General features: G+C 37.2%; 1 protein-coding gene across 4 annotated transcripts in view; it reads left to right on the top strand.

Moving 5' to 3' along the window:
* Positions 1 to 22,125, top strand: part of TXNDC16 (thioredoxin domain containing 16) — a 115,795-nt gene that overhangs the window by 28,268 nt on the left and 65,402 nt on the right. For all 4 annotated transcript variants that reach the window (XM_081228089.1, XM_081228090.1, XM_081228088.1 and 1 more), the window contains 3 exons: positions 11,389 to 11,510; positions 16,971 to 17,061; positions 20,861 to 21,011. In XM_081228089.1, the coding sequence (XP_081084215.1) occupies positions 11,389 to 11,510; positions 16,971 to 17,061; positions 20,861 to 21,011 (364 nt within the window). The remainder of the gene's footprint in view (positions 1 to 11,388; positions 11,511 to 16,970; positions 17,062 to 20,860; positions 21,012 to 22,125) is intronic.

Below are 22,125 nucleotides of genomic sequence, written 5' to 3'. Positions count from 1 at the left end.
CTCATATGGGCAAATACTTAGGGGTGTGATTTCTGGATCATATGGTAAGACTATGTTTAGCTTTGTAAGAAACTGCTAAACTGTCTTCCAAAGTGGCTGTATCATTTTGCATTACCACCTACATTGAATGAATTCCTGTTGCTCTACATTCTTGCCAACATTTGTTATTGTTTGTTTTTTTTTAACTGTAGCTATTCTAATAGGTGTGTAGTGGTATCTCATTGTTTTAATTTACAGCTTCCTAAGGACAAAGGATGTTGAGCATCTTTTAGTATGCTTATTTACTGTTTGTATATTTTCTTTGGTGGGGTACCCGCTCAGATCTTTTGCCCATATTTTAAATGTTTTTTTTTTCTCATTGTTGAGTTTGAGTTCTTTTATATATTTTGGATACAAGTCCTTTATCAGATATATGTTTTGCAAATATTTTCTCCCAGTCTGTGGCTTGTTTCTTCATTCTCTTAACAGTGTCTTTTGCAGAGCAGAAGTTTTTAATAATAATAAAATCCAACTTTACAATTCTTTTTCTTTCATGGATCATGCTTTTGGTGTTATATCTAAAATTTCATTGCCAAATCCAAGGTCACCAAGATTTTCTTCTATGTTTTACATTTAGGCCTATGATCCATTTTGAGTTAATTTTTATGAAAGGTGTAAAGTCAGTGTCTGGATTCACTTATTTGCATGTGAATGTCCAGTTGTTTTAGCCCCTTTTTTGAAAAGAGGAGCCTTTCTCCATTAAACTGCTTTTGCTCTTTTGTCAAAGATCAGACTCTATTTATGTGGGTGTATTTCTTCTCAATGTTTTAACTGTTCAATTTAACATTTAAATCTTTTCTTTGTTTGGAATTTAACTAGGTGAATAGTATGAGCAATATATTAGTCAGGTGGCTAAATAATTGTCCCAACACAACTGAAATTAATCTCAGTTTTCAAGGTGTGATTTTTTTATACTAAACGCTCATATATATTTGGGTCTACTTTGGACTTTCTGTTTCATTAATCTGTCTTTTTTTTTTTTTTTTTTTTTTTTTTTACTGGTACTGTTGCTTTACTTACTGAGGCTTTATAATATATTGTAATATCTGGAAGGTCCAGGCCCCTTCACGTTTCTGTTTCTAGAATTGCATTTTTGTTCTGTTTACGTGTGACATTTAAAATTAGCTTGTCTGGTTTCTTCCTCTCCCTGACTAAATCCTACTGGCATTAAATTTATAAGTTATTTTAGGGGCACTTGACATCTTTAGAATGAATGAACCAGATGTCTTTCCACTTATTCAAGTTTTCTTTTGTGTTCTCTAGTAGTGTTTTAATGCTTTCTTCATATATGCTTGGACACTGAGATTTATTACTGGGTATTTTATATCTTTTGTTTCTATTGTAAATGGGTTCTTTTCTTCCATTATCTTCTAATACACACACACAGATAAATTTTTATGTGATCAGTGATCCGCAGTTACACTTGAACTTTGCTTCTTTGTAAACAGAAAAGATCAAGTTTTTAGACAATTTCATAGTCTCAGAATATAGAAAAATTGCAACTGGGGAAGAATTAAGTTAGTAAAATCTAAGACTAGAATAACAAGTATAAACTTAGGGTAAACCTATACTAAATATTTACAGAATTGTTTATTTTTGAACCATTATGACCAATTAAGTAGTGTATTTTTGGAGGACATTTAAAATATTCCTAAAACATCATTGATTAAAAATATTCTTACTGGGCTTCCCTGGTGGCGCAGTGGTTGAGAGTCCGCCTGCCGATGCAGGGGACACGGGTTCGTGCCCTGGTCCGGGAAGATACCACACGCCGCGTAGCGGCTGGGCCCGTGAGCCATGGCCGCTGAGCCTGCGCATCCAGAGCCTGTGCTCCGCAATGGGAGAGGCCACAACAGTGAGAGGCCCGTGTACCGAAAAAAAAAAAAAATATATATATATATATATATATATTCTGACTAAATGGTCTACTAACATTTTTAACACATTGATTTTTCAGGATATATTAATGAAATAAACCAAGTGTTTAGAGCATAGCATAGTTCTATGTGTGTAAGAAAGGGAGTGTTAAGTCTAAAACTCTGAAGGGTCTTCGATGTTACCCTCCTTGCATATATACTTGCAGAAACACCAAGCCTCTGAATCAGAAATCAGGCACAGCAGTAACAGCAATCACAGTAACATGGTAGTAGTGGATTTGCCATACCCAATTCTCCACAGAGCTACAAGGTGAGAGCCATATGCTTACATCTGTACTTACAGCAAGGTTTGGAGAAGGAGAACTTAAATTATGAATCTCTGAGTTTATATAGGAGCTGGCGAATCTGCTTTTTCCTTCTGGAGATAGAGTGCTTATGTTTTTCTCTGGAATTTAAACAAATTGCTTGGGGCAGGAGAAAAAGGTCTCTACCCTTAAATATAAGCATTTAGCTCCAGGGAAGATAAGGAAGGTTTTATTACCTTTGAATGGGACCAGGTGGCTCCAGAGAAAAGGAAACAAGATTAGAATGTGAAGAGGAGATGTTTTCCATCTTTGTGTACTGCCAATTTTCATCTTCAGGAGACATGGACTGTATAGGAACACTGAGAAATCTAGGAGGGATAGTTTTCTAACAGAGACATATATAAATATTTATTCGTGGCGTATATGTATTTGGTATAAATATTTCAAAGTTTCACAAGAACGTGATTATTGGTTTATGGGAATGGAATGCGGAAGCTGGGATGGGGGAAGGAGTTGGAGGTGGACTTTTCACTCTTCAACTTTTTGGATACTTTTTGTGTTATGAGTCCTACAAAAGAGTTAAATTTTGCAAAATAAATAAAATTTAAAATAAAGGTAAGATTATAGATTTATAGTCTACAAATTCTCAGCTCTGTTTTCTAAAATATACATAGTCAAAACCGATGGAATTGTGTGGTTTGGTAACTGTGAGGAAGATTTCACTTCCCAGCTTATAGATGGGGTTAAGGAGGGTAATATTTAGAAAAAGAAAGTAAAGTAACAATTACTCTTTATTTATTGATTGAGAATACCATATGTAACCAGTCTGAGGCAAGTCAGATAGAGGTATCGAAGATTGAGGCACTATAATCTCAAATGTGCTTTGGAATGATATATGAAGAAGTCAGGGTTTATGGAGGGTTTATCCATTGTGTGATCATAGCAGTTTATCTTTTCTGATTGCTAGTTTTCCTCATCTCTTAAATGTTAAAAATTGCACTGTCATTAGATTTTTTTGAAGATCAAATAAAGTAATAATCTGAAAATATGCTTTGTGTTTTACCCAGCGCTCTACAAATGTTAGTCGCTTTTTTCTGTATAAATGCAGGAAATCTCATTTTGCAATTAAGAAAAAAAGCAATCCAAATTCAGATATCTACCTGCTGTTCTGTTGCACACACAGTACTAACAGAAGTGAGTTCATGCAAGTCCGTGGTGTGACAGTCACTGGGAATATTTGCCATGAGGCAGCAGTTGCAAAGAAAGGCCATTTTTCCCCTAGTCATTGTTGACTCCTGGAAACCATCAAATGATATTGATACAAGAAGGAAAGACTGTGCAGTACTGTAAGAAACAATGAAATCTCAATAACTTTTTATTAAGGTGTGCTAATTGATATTCTGTGGCAATATTTTGTCAGGTGGAAGATTTCTTTACTTTTAAGTTAATGTACTACTGACGATAATATGAACTACAAATATTATGGTAATTATTTTCAACTATCATAATTTCTGCTAATATTTTATTTTTAACACATTATTGCAGAGCCTGGGTTTTGAGCTTGGGTAGAACTTCTTGGGAAAGCTCCTCTTGGAGGTGTCTTCCTTTAAAACTCCTGAGCTGTGCTCAAGCTGGTCCCTTCCTAATAGGTTTTGAGCTACTGCTCCTTCCTTTATCTCTATCAGATTTGTTCCTATACAATATTATCAGGTGGGTTCCTGTTTGATAGTGACATACTGGGAAATTGTAACAAAACATTACTTGCCTTGGATTTGAATTCCTCACAGCGCTATGTTAATTGGTAGTAATGGTTATATCCCCAGACTAACACCTCTTACACAAAGTCCTTCTACCAGTGCATAGCATCGTGTGTGACATGTATTAGGTGTTGAAAATATTGGATTGATGGATGAATGAATTGGGAAGCTTCACTTTTTGGTTGTTAAAAATTGGAGGAGCAGAAATCTTATGTTATAAGCCCATAAGATTGTTTCTGGTGTTAAGAATTTTATAAGTGGCAAGCTAGTAGGAAAATACACAGCGTATGACAAAAAGACTTAGACTGATGTTTTTGAACTTTGTTATTACTTGCACTCTCAATTCAAATTTCAGAGATGGCTTCTGTTTGTTTTTTTAACTGTATTAATTTAGAAAATGCCTAATGAAACATTTTGGGATATTTCATTTTATACATGGATCTGCCTAGAATACTATACAGTCATCCCTCAGTATCCGAGGGGGATTGGTTTCAGCACCTCCCACCCCCCACCACCTTCCTCACCCTCCGTGGATACCAGAATCCCCAGATGCTCAATCCCTCATATAAAATGGTGTAGTATTAGCATATAACCTATGAACATCCTCCCGTATGCTTATTTTTATTTTTTATTTTTAACATCTTTACTGGAGTATAATTGCTTTACAGTGGTGTGTTAGTTTCTGCTTTATAACAAAGTGAATCAGCTATGCATATACATATATCCCCATATCTCCTCCCTCTTGTGTCTCCCTTCCACCCTCCCTATCCCACCCCTCTAGGTGGTCACAAAGGACTGAGCAGATCTCCCTGTGCTAGGCGGCTGCTTCCCACCAGCTATCTATTTTACATTTGGTAGTGTATATATGTCCATGCCACTCTCTCACTTCGTCACAGCTTACCCTTCCCCCTCCCCATGTCCTCAGGTCCATTCTCTGTGTCTGTGTCTTTATTCCTGCCCTGCCCCCAGGTTCTTCATAACCTTTTTTTTTTTTTAGATTCCATATATATATGTTAGCATACGGTATTTGTTTTTCTCTTTCTGACTTACTTCACTCTGTATGACAGACTCTAGGTCCATCCACCTCACTACAAATAACTCAATTTTGTTTCTTTTTATGGTTGTAATATTCCATTGTATATATGTGCCACATCTTATTTATCCATTCATCTGTCAATGGACACTTAGGTTGCTTCCATGGCCTGGCTGTTGTAAATAGAGCTGCAATGAACATTGTGGTACATGACTCTTTTTGAATTATGGTTTTCTCAGGGGATATGCCCAGTAGTGGGATTGCTGGGTCGTATGGTAGTTCTATTTTTAATTTTTTAAGGAACCTCCATACTGTTCTCCATAGTGGCTGTATCAATTTACATTCCCACCAACAGTGCAAGAGGGTTCCCTTTTCTCCACAACATCACCAGCAATTATTGCTTGTAGATTTTTTTTTGTGTGTGTGGTACGTGGGCCTCTCACTGTTGTGGCCTCTCCCATTGCAAAGCACAGGCTCCGGATGTTCAGGCTCAGCGGCCATGGCTCATGGGCCCAGCCGCTCCGCAGCACGCGGGATCCTCCCGGACCGGGGCACGAACCCGCGTTCCCTGCATCGGCAGGCGAACTCTCAACCACTGTGCCACCAGGGAAGCCCTGTTTGTAGATTTTTTGATGATAGCCATTCTGACTGGTGTGAGGTGATACCTCATTGTAGTTTTTATTTGCATTTCTCTAATGATTGGTGATGATGAGCATTCTTTCATGTGTTTGTTGGCAATCTGTATATCTTCTTTGGAGAAATGTCTATTTAGGTCTTCTGCCCATTTTTGGATTGGGTTTTTTGTTTTTCTGATATCGAGTTGCATGAGCTGCTTGTAAATTTTGGAGATTAATCCTTTGTCAGTTGCTTCATTTGCAAATATTTTCTCCCATTCTGAGGGTTGTCTTTTCGTCTTATTTATGGTTTCCTTTGCTGTGCAAAAGCTTTTAAGTTTCATTAGGTCCCACTTGTTTATTTTTGTTTTTATTTCCATTTCTCTAGGAGGTGGGTCAAAAAGGATCTTGCTGTGATTTATGTCATAGAGTGTTCTGCCTATGTTTTCCTCTAAGAGTTTTATAGCATCTGGCCTTACATTTAGGTCTTTAATCCATTTTGAGCTTATTTTTGTGTATGGTGTTAGGGAGTGTTCTAATTTCATTCCTTTACATGTAGCTGTCCAGTTTTCCCAGCACCACTTATTGAAGAGGCTGTCTTTTCTCCATTGTATATTCTTGCTTCCTTTATCAAAAATAAGGTGACCATATGTGCATGGGTTTATCTCTGGGCTTTCTATCTTGTTCCATTGATCTGTCTTTCTGATTTTGTGCCAGTACCATATTGTCTTGATTACTGTAGCTTTGTAGTATAGTCTGAAGTCAGTGAGTCTGATTCCTCCAGCTCTGTTTTTCTTTCTCAGGATTGCTTTGGCTATTCGCGGTCTTTTGTGTTTCCATACAAATTGTGAAATTTTTTGTTCTAGTTCTGTGAAAAATGCCAGTGGTAGTTTGATAGGGATTGCATGGAATCTGTAGATTACTTTGGGTAGTATAGTCATTTTCACAATATTGATTCTTCCAATCCAAGAACATGATATATCTCTCCATCTGTTTGTATCATCTTTAATTTCTTTCATCAGTGTCTTATAGTTTTCTGCCTACAGGTCTTTTGTCTCCTTAGGTAGGTTTATTCCTAGGTATTTTATTCTTTTTGTTGCAATGGTAAATGGGAGTGTTTCCTTAATTTCTCTTTCAGATTTTTCATCATTAGTATATAGGAATGCTAGAGATTTCTGTGCATTAATTTTGTATCCTGCTACTTTACCAAATTCATTGATTAGCTCTAGTAGCTCCCGTATACCTTATTTATGTATTTATTTATTTATGTATGTATTTATTTATGTATGTATTTATGTATTTATTTATGTATGTATTTATATATTTATGTATTTATGTGTTTATTTATGTATTTATTTATGTATTTATGTATTTATTTTGCTGTACGCGGGCTTCTCACTGTTGTGGTCTCTCCTGTTGTGGAGCACGGGCTCCGGACACGCAGGCTCAGCGGCCATTGCTCACAGGCCCAGCCGCTCCATGGCATGTGGGATCTTCCCGGACCGGGGCACGAACCCATGTCCCCCGCATCGGCAGGTGGACTCTCAACCACTGCGCCACCAGGGAAGCCCCTCCCGTATACTTTAAATCATCTCTAGATTACTTATAATACCTAATACAATGTAAATGCTATGTAAATAGTTGTCAGTATATGGCAAATTCAAGTTTTGTTTTTTAGACTTTTCTGGAATTAGTTTTTCCAAATATTTTCCACCTGCAGTTGGCTGAACCTGCAAATGTGGAATCCATGGATACTGAGGGTCAACTGTAATTAATTTAGGTAAAAGTAATTTGTCTGTCTCTCTCCTTCATCTCTTCCTCTTTCCCCTCCTCCCTCTTTGTTTTTTTTTTTTCCCCCCTAGGAATTTTGGTAAGGCAAAATAGAAGGTAACTTTTTGTTTTTATTGGGTTTTTTAGAATTTGAATGGCAGAAATATGATATAAAAGTGGTCTTTTTTTTTCTGAAAAAAGGCTGAGCAACCTGCTGCTCTAAAAGCAGGGTCAGGTAGACTCCTGATTTCCTTTTTTTTTTCCTGACACCCATTCAGTTCTTGGCCATATATCTTATCTACCTAATGATTGTGTTGGGAGGGTCTCAGGAAGAGTATGCCAAGGAAAAGGAAGGCCTTACTGGGCAGGAAGAGCTCCCAGGTCAGAGCAGCCTCAGGCTGTTTTACCCCATCTTTAGAGCAAGAAAATCACAAGACAGGCTTTTCCTTTAACCCATTTCTCCACTTTGGAACTGGAGTGAAGGAGCACAGGCTCATGGAATGGATCCTAGAGATCCCTAGATGTCCCCATATTCTGGAAATTAACATTAAAAATATATTAAAATTATGAAGCTATTGGGAACAATCGTGGAGATCATGAGATTATGAATGTCATTAGTTTTGGTATTATTACCTCTTGGATAATGACTCTTTAGTGAGCTTTGGGACATTAGACAAGGTAACCTCTTTAAGGCCCATGACCATATCTGTAAAATGGAGTTAATGATAGTACTGATCTCACATGGTTGCCATGAAAATTAAGCAAGACTGAGTGCATTGTTGGGTGTTCTTAGTTATAAGCCCCAGAATCTGGGTCTGACTGGCTTAAGCAGAAAAGGATTTAGAGCAGATGTAGGAAATCTCAGGCTCACTAGAAGGGTTGGAGAACTGGACTCAGGTTTATTTGGCTCTGAATTATTTGGCTCATAATCATGGCACGGAGCTAGTCTCCGGGGGACTGCTGCATTACTTCTGGGCATTGGATGCCACAGCTTGCATTGCTAGCACTACAGCTGTCATTAGCACTATTGTCATTCCTGCCTTAAAAGCTGACTGTTGCTGCTGCTGCTACTTCTGGAAATAATTCTGCACTGTTCCTGATTCTTTACATCACTAGCTCCCAGTCTGGGATGTCAGATAAGTGATTCTGGGTCATATAGCCTAGCAGCAGGGAGCCTGGAAAAGCAATTTACAGTATTAGTAGCTTGTATGTGGGGACTTGGGCTCTGCCCACCATGAAGACTTAGAAAACTGGGAATTCCCAAAGCAGAAGAGTCAGGCAATCTCAAAACTGATAAACTGCCACTACTTATATAGTACTTAGTACTATGCCTGACATGTGGGAATTGTCCCCCCAAACATTGGCTTTTATCAATTTATATTTGCCAGTCCTTATTGAGAAAAAAGGTTAGGGATATTTCTACTCCTAGGTTAGATTTTTGAAGCAAATGGATTAGAGCTGCTAGAGAAGTAAAGGTAAATGATTGGATGTCATTCCCAAGCCGAGAATTTACATGGCAGTCCAATTACTTCACTAGATGGTGTCTCCCAGCAGTTTTGAAGTAACTCAAGGGTAATTCTGGTCTTGCTAGCCAAAACGTATAAGTAGCCAGTAGCCCAGATCGCCACTGAGACTCTCTGGCTATTCATTAGCTGCCTCCCTTTTTACCTGGTTTACCATGTATGAGTGGTCAGTAATAACATAGTTTAGAAAGTTACGGGCAAAGTGTCAGAAGACCTGGATTAGAATCTCAGCTCTATCAGTGACTACTGGTATGACCTGGAGCAGGTTACTTAATCCCTGAGGTTCTTTCCTCTGTGTGTGTGTGTGTAATAAAGAATTTCCCAAGAATATCGTTGAGGATTTAAATGAAAACATGTGAAAATATCTAGCAAATAGTGAGTACTGCCCAGTAAATATTTCTTTTAAAAATAAAACAAGAGCCCTGGGAGGTATAGAAATTCAAGTTTTACATTTCTTTTAAAAAGTTGAAATCTGTAATATATAGGTAAATATTTAAGCAGTGTAATTTGGGGCAGCCATTTCAGGGTGCTCCCAAAGTGACAATATTTTTATAATAATACTAAAATGTTTGCCTTTTTCACTTTCATTCTTTTATGAGTGCAGTTTCTAGAGGCTACATTTTGTGTTGTGTGTGTGATGTCACAACAGAGTGAATGAAGAAGCAGATAAGAGAATCCACCTGTCTTCTGTTTAGTCCAATATTAAAGGGACTTGCAAAAATGTAAAACAAGGCCACTCTTTTCATTAGGTTTTTCTTTCCTTTTGGAAATTTAGTTATTTTTAATTAAAAAAGTGTTATGTTAATATGCAATGGTGTTTATTTTTATTTTTAAGAGATTAATAAATATTTTTAATTGCTCTTTTAATTTCTATTTTGGCAACTATTGATAAATGTAACCTACATAAACAAAAGCCCTTTGACGAGCTCAATAATTTTTAAGGGTATAAAAGGATCCTGAGACCAAAAAGTTTGAGAATTGATATATTAGTGGAAAGTGCTGTGTTTTCCGTAAGAGGAAACTATGATTGACTAATTTATTGGAGTGAACTTTTGCTTACTTAAGTATGAGGAGTTGGAACAGCTTTCAAAAATTCGTAAAGTTTAGCTTAACAAAAATACGCACACAAACGCACACACACACACACAGATATGCATGTGGAGATTAAGTGAAATTAGTTCTTAGTGATAGAGAATTTATATAGAAGTCGAAAATTTTTAAATGAAATTCTTTTGGATGAAGAAATATCAGTTATTCTGATCTATACATTAAAAATGATTTGGGGGACTTCCCTGATGGTACAGTGGTTAAGACTCCATGCTCCCAGTGCAGGGGACCCGAGTTTGATCCCTGGTCAGGGAACTAGATCTCACACGCCACAGTGAAGATCCCGTGTGCTGCAACTAAGACCCGGTGCAGCCAAATAAATAAACATAAATAAATAGAGATTCTATTTTAAAAAAAGATGATTTGGAAGAATTATGTGGTCAAGTGGAAAGATCACTAAATTAGGAGTGAGAAGACCTGTTTTATGTTCTGTTCCCGGCTCCTCAGTTCAGTATATGTGTTTTTGAGTAAGTAAGCTCTTCAGTGTTTTGATTTGATCTTCTATTTCTTCAAATGAAGAATGACAATAAATAATTCCTGCCCTATGTTTTCTGTCATTCATTCAACAAATACTTATTGAATACTTACAATGTACCAGGTTCTATTCTAAGTTATTATGGATATAGTGACAAAATATGCAAGGTCCCTGTCACAAGAAGGCAAGAGTTTAATGAGAGAGGCAGAGATAAACAAGTAAAAAAATATATGTGAATAATTATAAATTTGATCTTACAAAGGATTAAATACTGTGAAATTCAAAAGGAAAATCTACAGACCTACTTATATAGAACCAACAAGGGAGGCTTCTCTTAAGTCAATGATGTTTAGGCTGAGACCAGGTATATGAGTAGGAGCAGAGGGAACAGCTTTCAACAAAGGGAATGGTGTGTGCAAATGCCCTGAGGGGTTGCCTAAAGTAGGGTAGACATGAGGAATGGTAGTACAAAATGATGTTGGAGAAGTAGGCAAGGCTTACCATTCAGGGCCTTATAGGCCATGGAAAGATGGTTTCAGTATAGATGTGTGAAGGGCTGAAATGTGTCCATGGCTGAGAGATTTGTAAGGGATTATTTGTACAGAATAGGATGCTAGTAAATACAGTTTAAATGTATTGAGATGGTTGTGATGGAGGATACGCACACTATTTCTCACAACTGTCCCTGGTTAATGTTTTCAGTGACAGACTAATGATTTAGAGGGTGATTTTAATTCAGACTTGAAATGCTTAGGTTCTTACTATTGAGAGTTTGTTCAAAAGATTAAATTTCTTTTTTGATTAGGTTCTTTAACCTACTCAAAATATGTATTAAATAACTAAGTACATGTCAGATTTTTCTACCAACTACATCTTTATTTATTTCAGTGCTCTTCTTTTTAATGAAGTAAAATATATTACCACTCTGGAAGACCTTCAGAACACAGAAAATGCTCTGAAAGGAAAAGCAAACATTGCATTCTCATATGTCAGAGCCATTGGAACACCAGGTATTTATCAACCTTTACATTAATCTTCGTCATGCCTCTATACATGTGTGTTTATATTGAAGGACTTAACATAGTGTATTTTGACCACAATCTTAATATTTTAAAATAAATTTAAAGCGTCTTTTGCTGTTATATTTTCTTTCTTCAAACAGGCAGCATAGTATAGTGCTTGAACGAGAACTCTGGAGCCAGACACCTAGGTTAGACTCCCTGTTCCACCAACTACTTACAGTATGACCTTGGACAACTTACTTATTTAGCCTGTTTCCTGGTCACTAAGGTGGTGAAAATTATTGTGCCTACCTCTTAGTGTTATTGTGAGGACCAAGTGAATTTGAATAACTAAAAAGTTTCCTGGTGCTCTGTGTCAGCTATTACTGTTTTTATTTCCTTACAGTCCTCGTGGTACCTGATATAGTAGTTTATAGTATTTGATAAATGTTGTTGCCTGTCTTGGCTTCCTTTTTTACCTTGGTATTTGCTGTTTATGACATTTTTCTTGATTTTAAAAAAAATCTAATTTTGACAGCATCACCTTGTGCATTCATAGGTAATTTTGTCATAAAGAAGTTTATAAATGTTTCATGAACAAATTATAGTTATGCTTTCAGGATTTTTACTTGTTAATGGTTATAACTTGAACATGTTAATACAAAATGTTGTTAAAGACATTTAAAAATTATATGTACTCTATGAAATAAAATCATTTATTGGAAATTTCAATTTTTATACACAAAAAGCTTGATGGCTACACAGTATGCCACTGAACTTAATGTACTCGTAAAATAATGCTCCAAAATCAGCCTGTTTATTGTTTACTTTTCAGGGCCCCTCAGCTTATTGTATTTTGTCCATGGTTTGTAATTGTAATTAATGAGAGGGATGAGCTATACAGGGAGCCAGAAATCCCTGATTTATATTTTAACAGGGTCAGTCTGACTTCTGGGTTTGGAATAGACTAGAAGGAGCAATAGTAGAATAAGGGAGAAAATCAGGAAGTTACTGCAATCATGCAGGCAAGAGATGGTGGTAGGTGGCTTGGACTGGGGTGTTAGCAGTGGTGGTGGCAATACATTTGAATTTTAACAGTAGTTTGGATGTAAGACTAACTGAGTTTTCTGACATATTGGTTGTAGAATAAGAGAGGAATAGCAGAGGCCAGGGTGGCTCTGGGATTTTGGCCTGAGCTACGTGAAAGGTGAAATTGCTGATAACTAAGGTGGGGAAGAGTGGAAATAGTTTGGAGAGGAAGCTCTAGAATCCACTTTTGAACATTATACTTGTGGAGTACCCATTAGACAGCCAAGTACAGATATCAACAAGGTAGTGGGATTTTACTAGTCTGCATTTGATAGTGGAGATACAGACTAGGGATATAAATTTGTGACATAAATTTGTGAGGCCAGAGGAGACCATGAAGGTAGTGAGGCTGGATGGAAAAGAGAAGAAGACTGAACTCATTAGATACTTCATCTTCTACAGGTCGGTAAAGGAAGCAGAAAGAATGGCCTGTGTGTAAGCAAAGTGATGATAGGATTTTAGTGATGAGATAGGAGCAATTGTATCAAAGGATACTGAAAGGTTAATTAGGATAAAAGCTACCAGTTGACCATTATGCTTAGCAGTATGGAAGTTATCCATGCCCTTGATGCACACAATTTTTTTTTTTTTTTTTTTTTTTTTTGTGGTATGTGGGCCTCTCACTGTTGTGGCCTCTCCCGCTGCAGAGCACAGGCTCTGGATGTGCAGGCTCAGCGGCCATGGCTCACGGGCCCAGTCGCTACGCGGCATGTGGGATCTTCCCGGACCGGGGCACGAACCCCTGTCCCCTGCATTGGCAGGCAGACTCTCAACCACTGCGCCACCAGGGAAGCCCGATGCACACAATTTTTGTAGAGTGGTAGGGGTAAATGCCTGACAGAGGTGTAAGAGAATAGGTAGAGAGCAACTGGAGACTGTGACTAAGACTCATCTGAGAAATTTTCCTTTTAAGAGAGGGAGAAATATAGAGCAGTGGCTGGACGAGTGTGTGGGGTCAAGTGAAGAATTTTTTAAAAAAATTTTCTTCTTTATTTTTGGCTGCATTGGGTCTTTGTTGCTGCATGCGGGCTTTCTCTAGTTGCAGCGAGCGGGGGCTACTCTTCCTTGCGGTGCATGGTTTTCTCATGGCGGTGGCTTCTCTTGTTGTGGAGCATGGGCTCTAGGTGCACAGGCTTCAGTAGTTGCAGCATGTGGGCTCAGTAGTTGCGGCACATGGGCTCTAGGGTGCGGGCTTCAATAGTTGTGGCTTGTTGGCTCAGGAGTTGTGGCTTGCAGGCTCTAAGCACGGGCTCAGTAGTTGTGGTGCATGGGCTTAGTTGCTCCGCAGCATGTGGGATCTTCCTGGACCAGGGCTCAAACCTATGTCCCCTGCATTGGCAGGCAGAATCTTAACCACTGCACCACCAGGGAAGTCCTCAGTTTTTTAAGAAGCATATTTGTATGTCGACAAGAAAGTTCTTGTAGCAAAAGGAAAATGCATCGTGGAGGAAAAAGAGGGCAGAATTACTGGAGCAACATATTTGAATAGACTAGAGGAGATGGAATCTAGTGAACAGGGGCAGGGGTGGTTCTTTACTGGGAGCACAGAAAATTCGCCTATGGTATTAGGAGGGAAGACAGAGAATATGGACATCAGTTTAGTTAAGGGGGCAGATAGATATGGTGCTGGGAGCTTTTTTGGGTTTTTCTTAATTGGTTCATTTTCTCAATGAAATAGAAATAAAGTGATCAGATAGTTTGAGGAAAGAAGAGATGAAATAGTTGTTTTAGAAGGCCTGAAAATAAAGAATGGTTGCTAGGCAGCAGTAATAGTTGATGCCAGTAATCTAAAGTGAAACTATTGACATGGTGATGCTAGCAGGTTCTTGTTTTCTTTCCTTTTTTTTTTTTCCCCAGCCATGTTCACTTTCATGGATGTAAGTACAGAATAGGCAGATTATTTGATTTAACTTGGACTGTGTTTTAGCTAGACAGGCGGGGGAGTGATATAAAGACTGACCATGGAATTTAAGCTGGTTTAGGAGGGAAGAGAGGACCCAAGGTGGATAAAGGACAGTGAAAATGGTAGGACTGTAGGTTCGGGAAGGTTAAAGTTATGTACTAGACAGAGTGACCTGGAGATGGAAGGGTGTGTGTGTGTGTGTGTGTATGTGTGTGTGTGTTGGGAGGAGTGCTGGACATTTTGGAGGGATTTGCGGTGATTGGTGATTACAAAGCTTGCAGTGGGACCATGGCAGTGAGTGGGTAAAGCAGGGCTGAAGAGAGATCACTGGAGTCTCCAGAGAAGACCAAGGACTGAAAGGCTAGGATTTTGCGAGGATCATCTATGGGGATAGTAAAATCACCAAGGTTATGATAGGAGTAGTATCGGAGAGTGTGACAGTATGACAGAAGTGAAATTTTTCATGGAATGAGGGGGATTAACCCTGGCTCGGGTTGTAGATGACTCCAACAAGGCAGAGTGGTGAGTGGAATAATCTGAGGATATGTGATTCAAGTGGTAGAAGATTAGGTCGGGGAGGGGAAGATAACTACCTAGAAATGGCAGTGAGGAGAAAAGGGAAAATAAGATATGAAAAGGAAGGACTCTTCAAAGAAATACTTTAAGAAAATTTCCCAGAACTGAGGGATTTTGAGCTTCCAAATTGAAAGGGCCCACTGAATCCTAGCAGAGTGTTTAAACGTAGAGCCACATCAGAGCATTTCATATTGAATTTTCAGAATATTGGGGACAAACGCTATTCTAAAATCTTCAAGAAAGGAAACAATATTGCAGTTAAAGGGTCAAGAATCAGAAGGCGGGACTTCCCTGGTGGCGCAGTGGTTAAGAACCCGCCTGCCAATGCAGGGGACATGGGTTCAAGCCCTGGTCTGGGAAGATCCCACATGCCGCGGAGGAACTAAGCCCGTGTGCCGCAACTACTGAGTCTGCGCTCTAGAGCCCGCGAGCCACAACTACAGAGCCCATGTGCCACAACTACTGAAACCCGCGTGCCTAGAGCCCATGCTCTGTGACAAGAGGAGCCACTGCAATGAGAAGCCTGCACACCACAAGGAAGAGTAGCCCCTGCTTGCCGCACTAGAGAAAGCCCGTGTGCAGCAATGAAGACCCAACGCAGCCAAAAATAAATTAATTAATTAATTAAAAAAAAAGAATCAGAATGGCTTTGGACTTCTCAGTTGCAGTCCTGGGAACTGAAGACAGTGGAGCTATGCTTTCAAAATTCTCAGGGGAAATGCTAGAATGCTACATGCCGACAATTATAGTTAGTTATGAAAGTAGAATAAAGACACTTTGAGAAGTGTAAGGTTGCAAAAAATGTGTATTCCATATATCCTCTCCCAGGAAAGAGCTAGAGAATGGGAGCAAGGGAACAAATTAGTCAAGAAGATGTGAGTTACAGGCCCAGGACCCAACATAAGTGTGAGAATCAGAGCATCCCCAGGGTGACAATGAAGTGAGTCCCCAGGATGAAAGTTATGCAGCGGGTAGGGCAGCAGAGTCCACATTGGAGCAGATCAGAAGGCTCTGCAAAAATGTCTGCAACAAGAGGGAATTGATAATATATAACTGATGTATTTGAAGTATTCAGAGCGTTAGACAATTGTGGAAGAATTTAGGAATAAATTAGCAAGAAATCTAAACAAAAATTTAAAAAGATACCTATAACTGTAGTGAAAAAAAATTTCAAAAGGAAATAGTATTTACTGAGTCCCAACAGTGTAAATCCTGACTATTGAGCTAATAAAAATTAGGACTATATTGAGCACGTTGAGGGGATAGAATTGTGTATATTTGTGGAGTGGGGTTTTGGAAAGGAGAGCTAATTTATCATCTTCCATAGTGGGAAGTCGATAGAAAATACTAACACTAAAAAAAAAAAAAAAAAAAATCAGGAAATAAGAGTATAAGAAGGTAATTTAGAGACTTGGAGGTAAATACCGAAAGGAAGAGTAAAAGAGTTGAAAGTAGCTGTCCCTTGGGAGTTGGAAATGGTGGTTGAGGGTAGAGGAACTGTTCATTTTCTTAATACACCTTGTAGAATTGTCTCTTTATATATAAGAATAAGTTTGATTTAAAAAAAAACTAAGCCAGAAATAGTGTACACATATTTGTATATAAAATATAACATATGCAAATTGTATGATGAACTCATATTCTCTTCCCTACTACTGGGAAGAAACTATCATAGATTTGTCATATATTCTCAAGTATAGCTCATTTTCTATTCCCTCTTAGTTCTTCTCTTACCTTGACTAGAACAGACTTTTTATAACTTCTTTAACTGCCTGTGTTTTCCCAACTGGGATCCCTACAAAGGCTTTTTCTTTAAACATAATAGAGCATAAAAGGGTGTAGGAAAGTATTCTGAATAGAATAACTCCTCCTCTCTCCCAACTTCTTTCTCTCTTCTTCAGAGCACAGAGCAGTCATGGAAGCTGCTTTTGTGTATGGGACCACGTACCAATTTGTCTTAACCACAGAAATTGCCCTTTTGGAAAGTATTGGGTATGTATAAGAAGCATAAGTTAACAATTTTAAGTTCACTTATTTCACATTACTTATTCAGCATTTCCATTATACTCCCACAATGTGGACTTATCTGAGGGGAATCGTAACCAGTTGTGAATATATAAATGAAACCTGAAATCCTCTTCATTACTATTATCTGCTGTACTAAAATGAACTTAAATATACAGAAGGGACGTTAAACTAAGGTGAACGAAGGCAGTATGGATAAGCCCCAAGATGTGATCCCTTGAGTGGCCACGTGTATTTTATGAATAGATCTGCCACAGTGATCAGATAGGTGATAAAATAACAGCTTTCATAACTAAGCTCCAGAGATTCTTCCTGAGAGTTCCATAAGTTACTATACCAGAAAAATCTTAAAATATATTTGAGTACAGTTTTGAACAGAATGTTTTAAATGTTTAATTTTCTTGTCTAGTTTCTAGCTTACAATTTTAGGTAGAGACCTTCTTTGGACTGCTTTTGGCTGGGCAACCCAGGGTTAAAGTTTTTCTTCTGTTTAGAACATGGGGACACAAGGAATAACCAGTGCATTTGAAGACTTCTAAGTTTGGCTTCAAAATGCTCTTCAGGAAAATGAATCCAAAGCAGGGCAAAATGGTGATTGTGTGACCTTTTTAAACCATGCAAGAGTTTTTAATGAGCCCTCCTGCTCACCTCTCAGAGAATAGTGATTATTTGATATACCACACACAATTAATTAAATCCCAGACATTTTACAACTTTGTAAACATGGAGGTTAGTACACAGAAAACTGATAAAGTGAAACAATTTTTTTTTTTTTTTTTGCGGGGAGTGGATAGGCAGAGAGTGAAGTGCTTGCAAAGAAAAGTTATGTTTTTATTGCTCTGTATGACATTAACCAGCATTCCTTTTTCTATCTTCTTATTGAACTGCCATTCTGCTGGTTCCCTCAGTGAGTTAAATAAAACTTTGATGCATGTTTGCTATTTGTATAAGAATTAATGTTTTTAACAATTTGAGGATCATGCTGACAGTACCCTAAAACTTTACGGTAAGTAGTCACTGAGTCTCAAGATACTTACAGCGAGCAGTAGTGTAGCCAGCTACTTTGCTACTCCCAATGTAGACTACCAATTTCCCATCTTGGAATGGGGGAACCTTTAGATTTTCAGTCCCATTATGATTCTTTGCTAGCCCCACACTTTCTCTGAGGGTTGTTTATATTTTTTCTTGCATTACTAGCTTCTTTATTTTTCTGTTAATGAATAATTGCAAGTAACGGTGACATGCTTAAAACATAGAGTTTTGGTTATTTATTGGCAAGGTATAAGTCCTCTCATTTGTTTTACAAATACTGTTCAGCAAGACAGACTATATATTGATCTATGACTAAACATGGTAATGTTCTGGAAGGATTTATGCTTTCCCCCATTTTAAAAATGAGAATTTAAAAATGTACAGTTATTCTGTTTTTCATAAACTTTTGAGTACATGACATATTGGAGAAGTTTTCATTCTCATTTATTCATGGCTACAAAATGGTGAGGAGTCATATCTGGACCTGATGTGATAGGGAAGGATTGTGGATTCAGAATAATGTAGTCCTGGGACATCACTTCTGAGTGAAGTAGTTAGTGATGACTTCGAGTTGTCTCCTAATGGGGAACAGGTGAACATATCTCTTCTTTCATTTGTTCTTTTTATTTTTTCTTTCCTTTGTTCATTCTTTCATTCAACAAATATTTATTGAATGCCTTCTATGTTCTAGGCACTATTCTAGTTGCTGGGGCTATAACATTGAATAATCTAGTATATTAATTGTTATATCATGTTGGGCCTGAGTATGTTTGAAATGTCAGTTAAGAAGGGTATATATGCTCTGTAATGGCCTATATGGGAAAAGAATCTTAAAAAGAGTTGAGATTTATATATATATATATATATATATATATATATATATATATATATATATATCTGATTCACTTTGCTGTACACCTGAAACTAATACAACATTGTAAATCAACTGTACTCCAATATTTTTTTAAATGGTAAAAAAATAAAAAAAGAAGGGTATATGTGATAGGTAGTACAAGAGGTAGCATGCTGTAGAGACACCAGTACTTTCTGCTACCTCCCCATATTCCCTTCTTAAAGAATCTGTGTATAGGCCAAGAAGGGTGTTACCCCTACCTCATACATATCACAGTCAATTAAGTTGGAGGTGGCCACCTGACCTAGAGTCATCCAATCCATGGACTTACCTGAGCAGATAGGATACCTTTTTCTAGGAACTTGGAATTGGGCATGGAGAAGCTGGACTATACAGCATTTTGGCTCTCTTGCCTGCAGGAATGTTTTGCCCATGTAGAAATAAAGCAGAGAGAGTGGGGAGGTAAAAAGTGTTGATGGCCAAATGTCCCTGAACTCTTGCTGTTCAGATCTATACGTTTATCCTGTGATCCAGTTACTTGAATTTTCCTTGTATTCTGTGAGATGCTCTTCTAAACTACCAGTAAATCCCCCTCACTCCCACCTTTTTGGTGTCTGTTACCTACAACGAAATGATCCCTGATTAAATAACTTTCCAACATTTTATTATTTCAGAGGTTATGATAGGTAGTCCAACCTCAGCTGGGTCCTCTTGCTCTCAACACTTTCCTTTCAGCAATATGTGACTATTTACATTTCCTCTCAAAAAGTTATATACTTTGTTTGGGTCTTGGCTATATAGTTCCTTTTGTCTGAAATACCCATTAGTCTTATCTTCTTGGAGAAGTCATTCTCTCTTACTGTTTTCAGTCTCTATGATGATCTCCCTTCCCTTCCCTTCCCTTCCCTTTCTTCTCTTTCCTGACTTGAGGCAGAATTAAATATTTCTTTGTTTCTCATAGCACTTTGTATATTCTAGCACTTATGAATCACATTTTCATTTTTTTACTAAATATATGTCCTTTAGCCTAAGCCCCTCAAGGATTTGAATCATCTTATTCATCTTATTCTCTTATATTTAGCATAGGGCCTAACAGTGTAGGCATTAAGTAATCTTTGAATGATCATTTCTTTAATCACTGAACCTATTAGAAATTACTTTGCAATTAAATTTGAAATCAGTGAATCTTGGAGCTCAGTTGAAGCATGTATCAAGAATTAAAATAATATTGTAAAAATAAAAATTTGCAGTATTTTGCCAAACTCTACTAATGCCATATGGAGATTTATAAAATGCTATTTTAATTTTGGCAAACCTTACTTACTCACTATAAGTTTATCTTTGAATTCTTATATTGAAGGGGATGCCAGAACTCAAATTATAAGCCATATTTGCTGAGTTTTGTAATATTTCAGATACAAACTCACTAACTCCCACAAAGTGTCACATGGTTTCTATCTTAAGGCATGTTTTGTCTGAAGGTTATTCAAAACAGATTTGGGTTTAAATTAAACCTAGAAAATTTGTGTTACAAAGCTTTATTTATTTAGCACAGCTATAGAAAAGCTGCTGTATTTTAAGATAATCTCATTTTCCTCAAGGTGACAGTCTTTTATCTAAAAAAAAAAGATTGTGTAGACCTGTCTCTAATTTAGAAGCTACCATATGAAAGAGTTCAGGAAAAAAACTGTTTATACAACTCAGAAATTTCTTATATCCTCTTTTTTGCTTAGGTCCATTTTATTTTGTTATACTGTTTTAGGATTTTACCAAAACAGTAATTCAAAAGCATGGACAAAGAGATTTGTTATATCTTTCTGCATGGTAGAAGGATCACACGTTGAACTTCAAGTGGGTCTGTCCCTAATTTTTAATTTACAGCACTGAAGATATAGAATACGCACATCTCTATTTTTTTCATTGTAAACCAGTCTTGGACTTGACCCAGCAATGCAGGAGAACACTAATGGAACAGTCATTGACTACACTGAACATTCATCGTTTTATTAAGACAATGGAAGCACCTCTGCTGGTATGTGTCTTATTTAAGTATATTAGATAATTCATATATAAGATTTATTGTTTTGATTCACAGATATGCATTTTACTTAGATGAGCTATATCTTTTCCCTTTGGACATATTTATTTCATTTAGGCAGATTTAGGAGTAGTACCTTATTAAAGGTAGAATACAAGATAGACTATGTATTCATAAAATGATATTTTAATGCCTTGAAGTGTTGTTGTTTTGAAAATGCCTTGAAGTGTTGTTTTGAGATCCAATATAGCACTGTAATTATAATGGTAGTTGTAATGAACTGTGGAAATATTCTGTGGTAGTTATAAAGAACTGTGACCATTCTAAGATCACAAAGATTACATCATGGGTTAAGAAAAGACCTCTTTTGTGAATGTTTTGATCCCTGTTTTAAAAGTTCCTAAATATTGGAACTATAGCATTTCCAGTGCCCCACTTTCCTTACTGTCAGCCTGGAAGAATTTTAGAGAGACTCAGTAGATGATCAGCAGACTTTTCTCTCTGGAAGTTCGAAGGGTTGTCCTGAGCATGTGTAAAACCTTCAGTAGGACTTCTCACTCACTATGTCCTTTTTAAATAAAAATTGTGCATATGTGCCATAAATAATCCAAACAGTGCAGCAAAGTATGAAGAATAAAAATTTTAAAAGCCACCAGTTCCCATCATTCAAAAATGAACTGTTAGATGCACACCAGTCATCTCTGCATCTGTATAGATACATACAGATAGAGGGATGAATGGATTAATGGACATATATTACATGAGTTACTTTATAGTAAGAAACATTATATTTAATCTTATTTGAATTTAATAGAAGAAAAAGAAACTGATGTGAAACTAGAGGAATTATGGAACTTTTGAGAAATTGTTTCTTCATCAGAGGGCTTTTTAGAAAATATTGTCTTAAGTGTTGAAGTGATTATGAAAAACATTAAGAAATGAAAATCATTATTTAAACAACTACAAATTTCTATTTTAGCTAATATGGATTTACTCCTTGCTGTGAAAGATGAGAATACTAACTTCTTACATTTATTTCCATCTCAGCTCCTCTTACCCTCCAGATTTTAGTTTGGTGTTATTTTACATTAAAGGTTATAATATTTAT

This window comes from Mesoplodon bidens (assembly GCF_964165515.1).
Source record: "Mesoplodon bidens genome assembly, chromosome: 3".
NCBI classification, from domain to species: domain Eukaryota; kingdom Metazoa; phylum Chordata; class Mammalia; order Artiodactyla; family Ziphiidae; genus Mesoplodon; species Mesoplodon bidens.
Note: the sequence above shows the minus strand (reverse complement) of the source record. Positions and strands in the feature narration are given on the sequence as shown.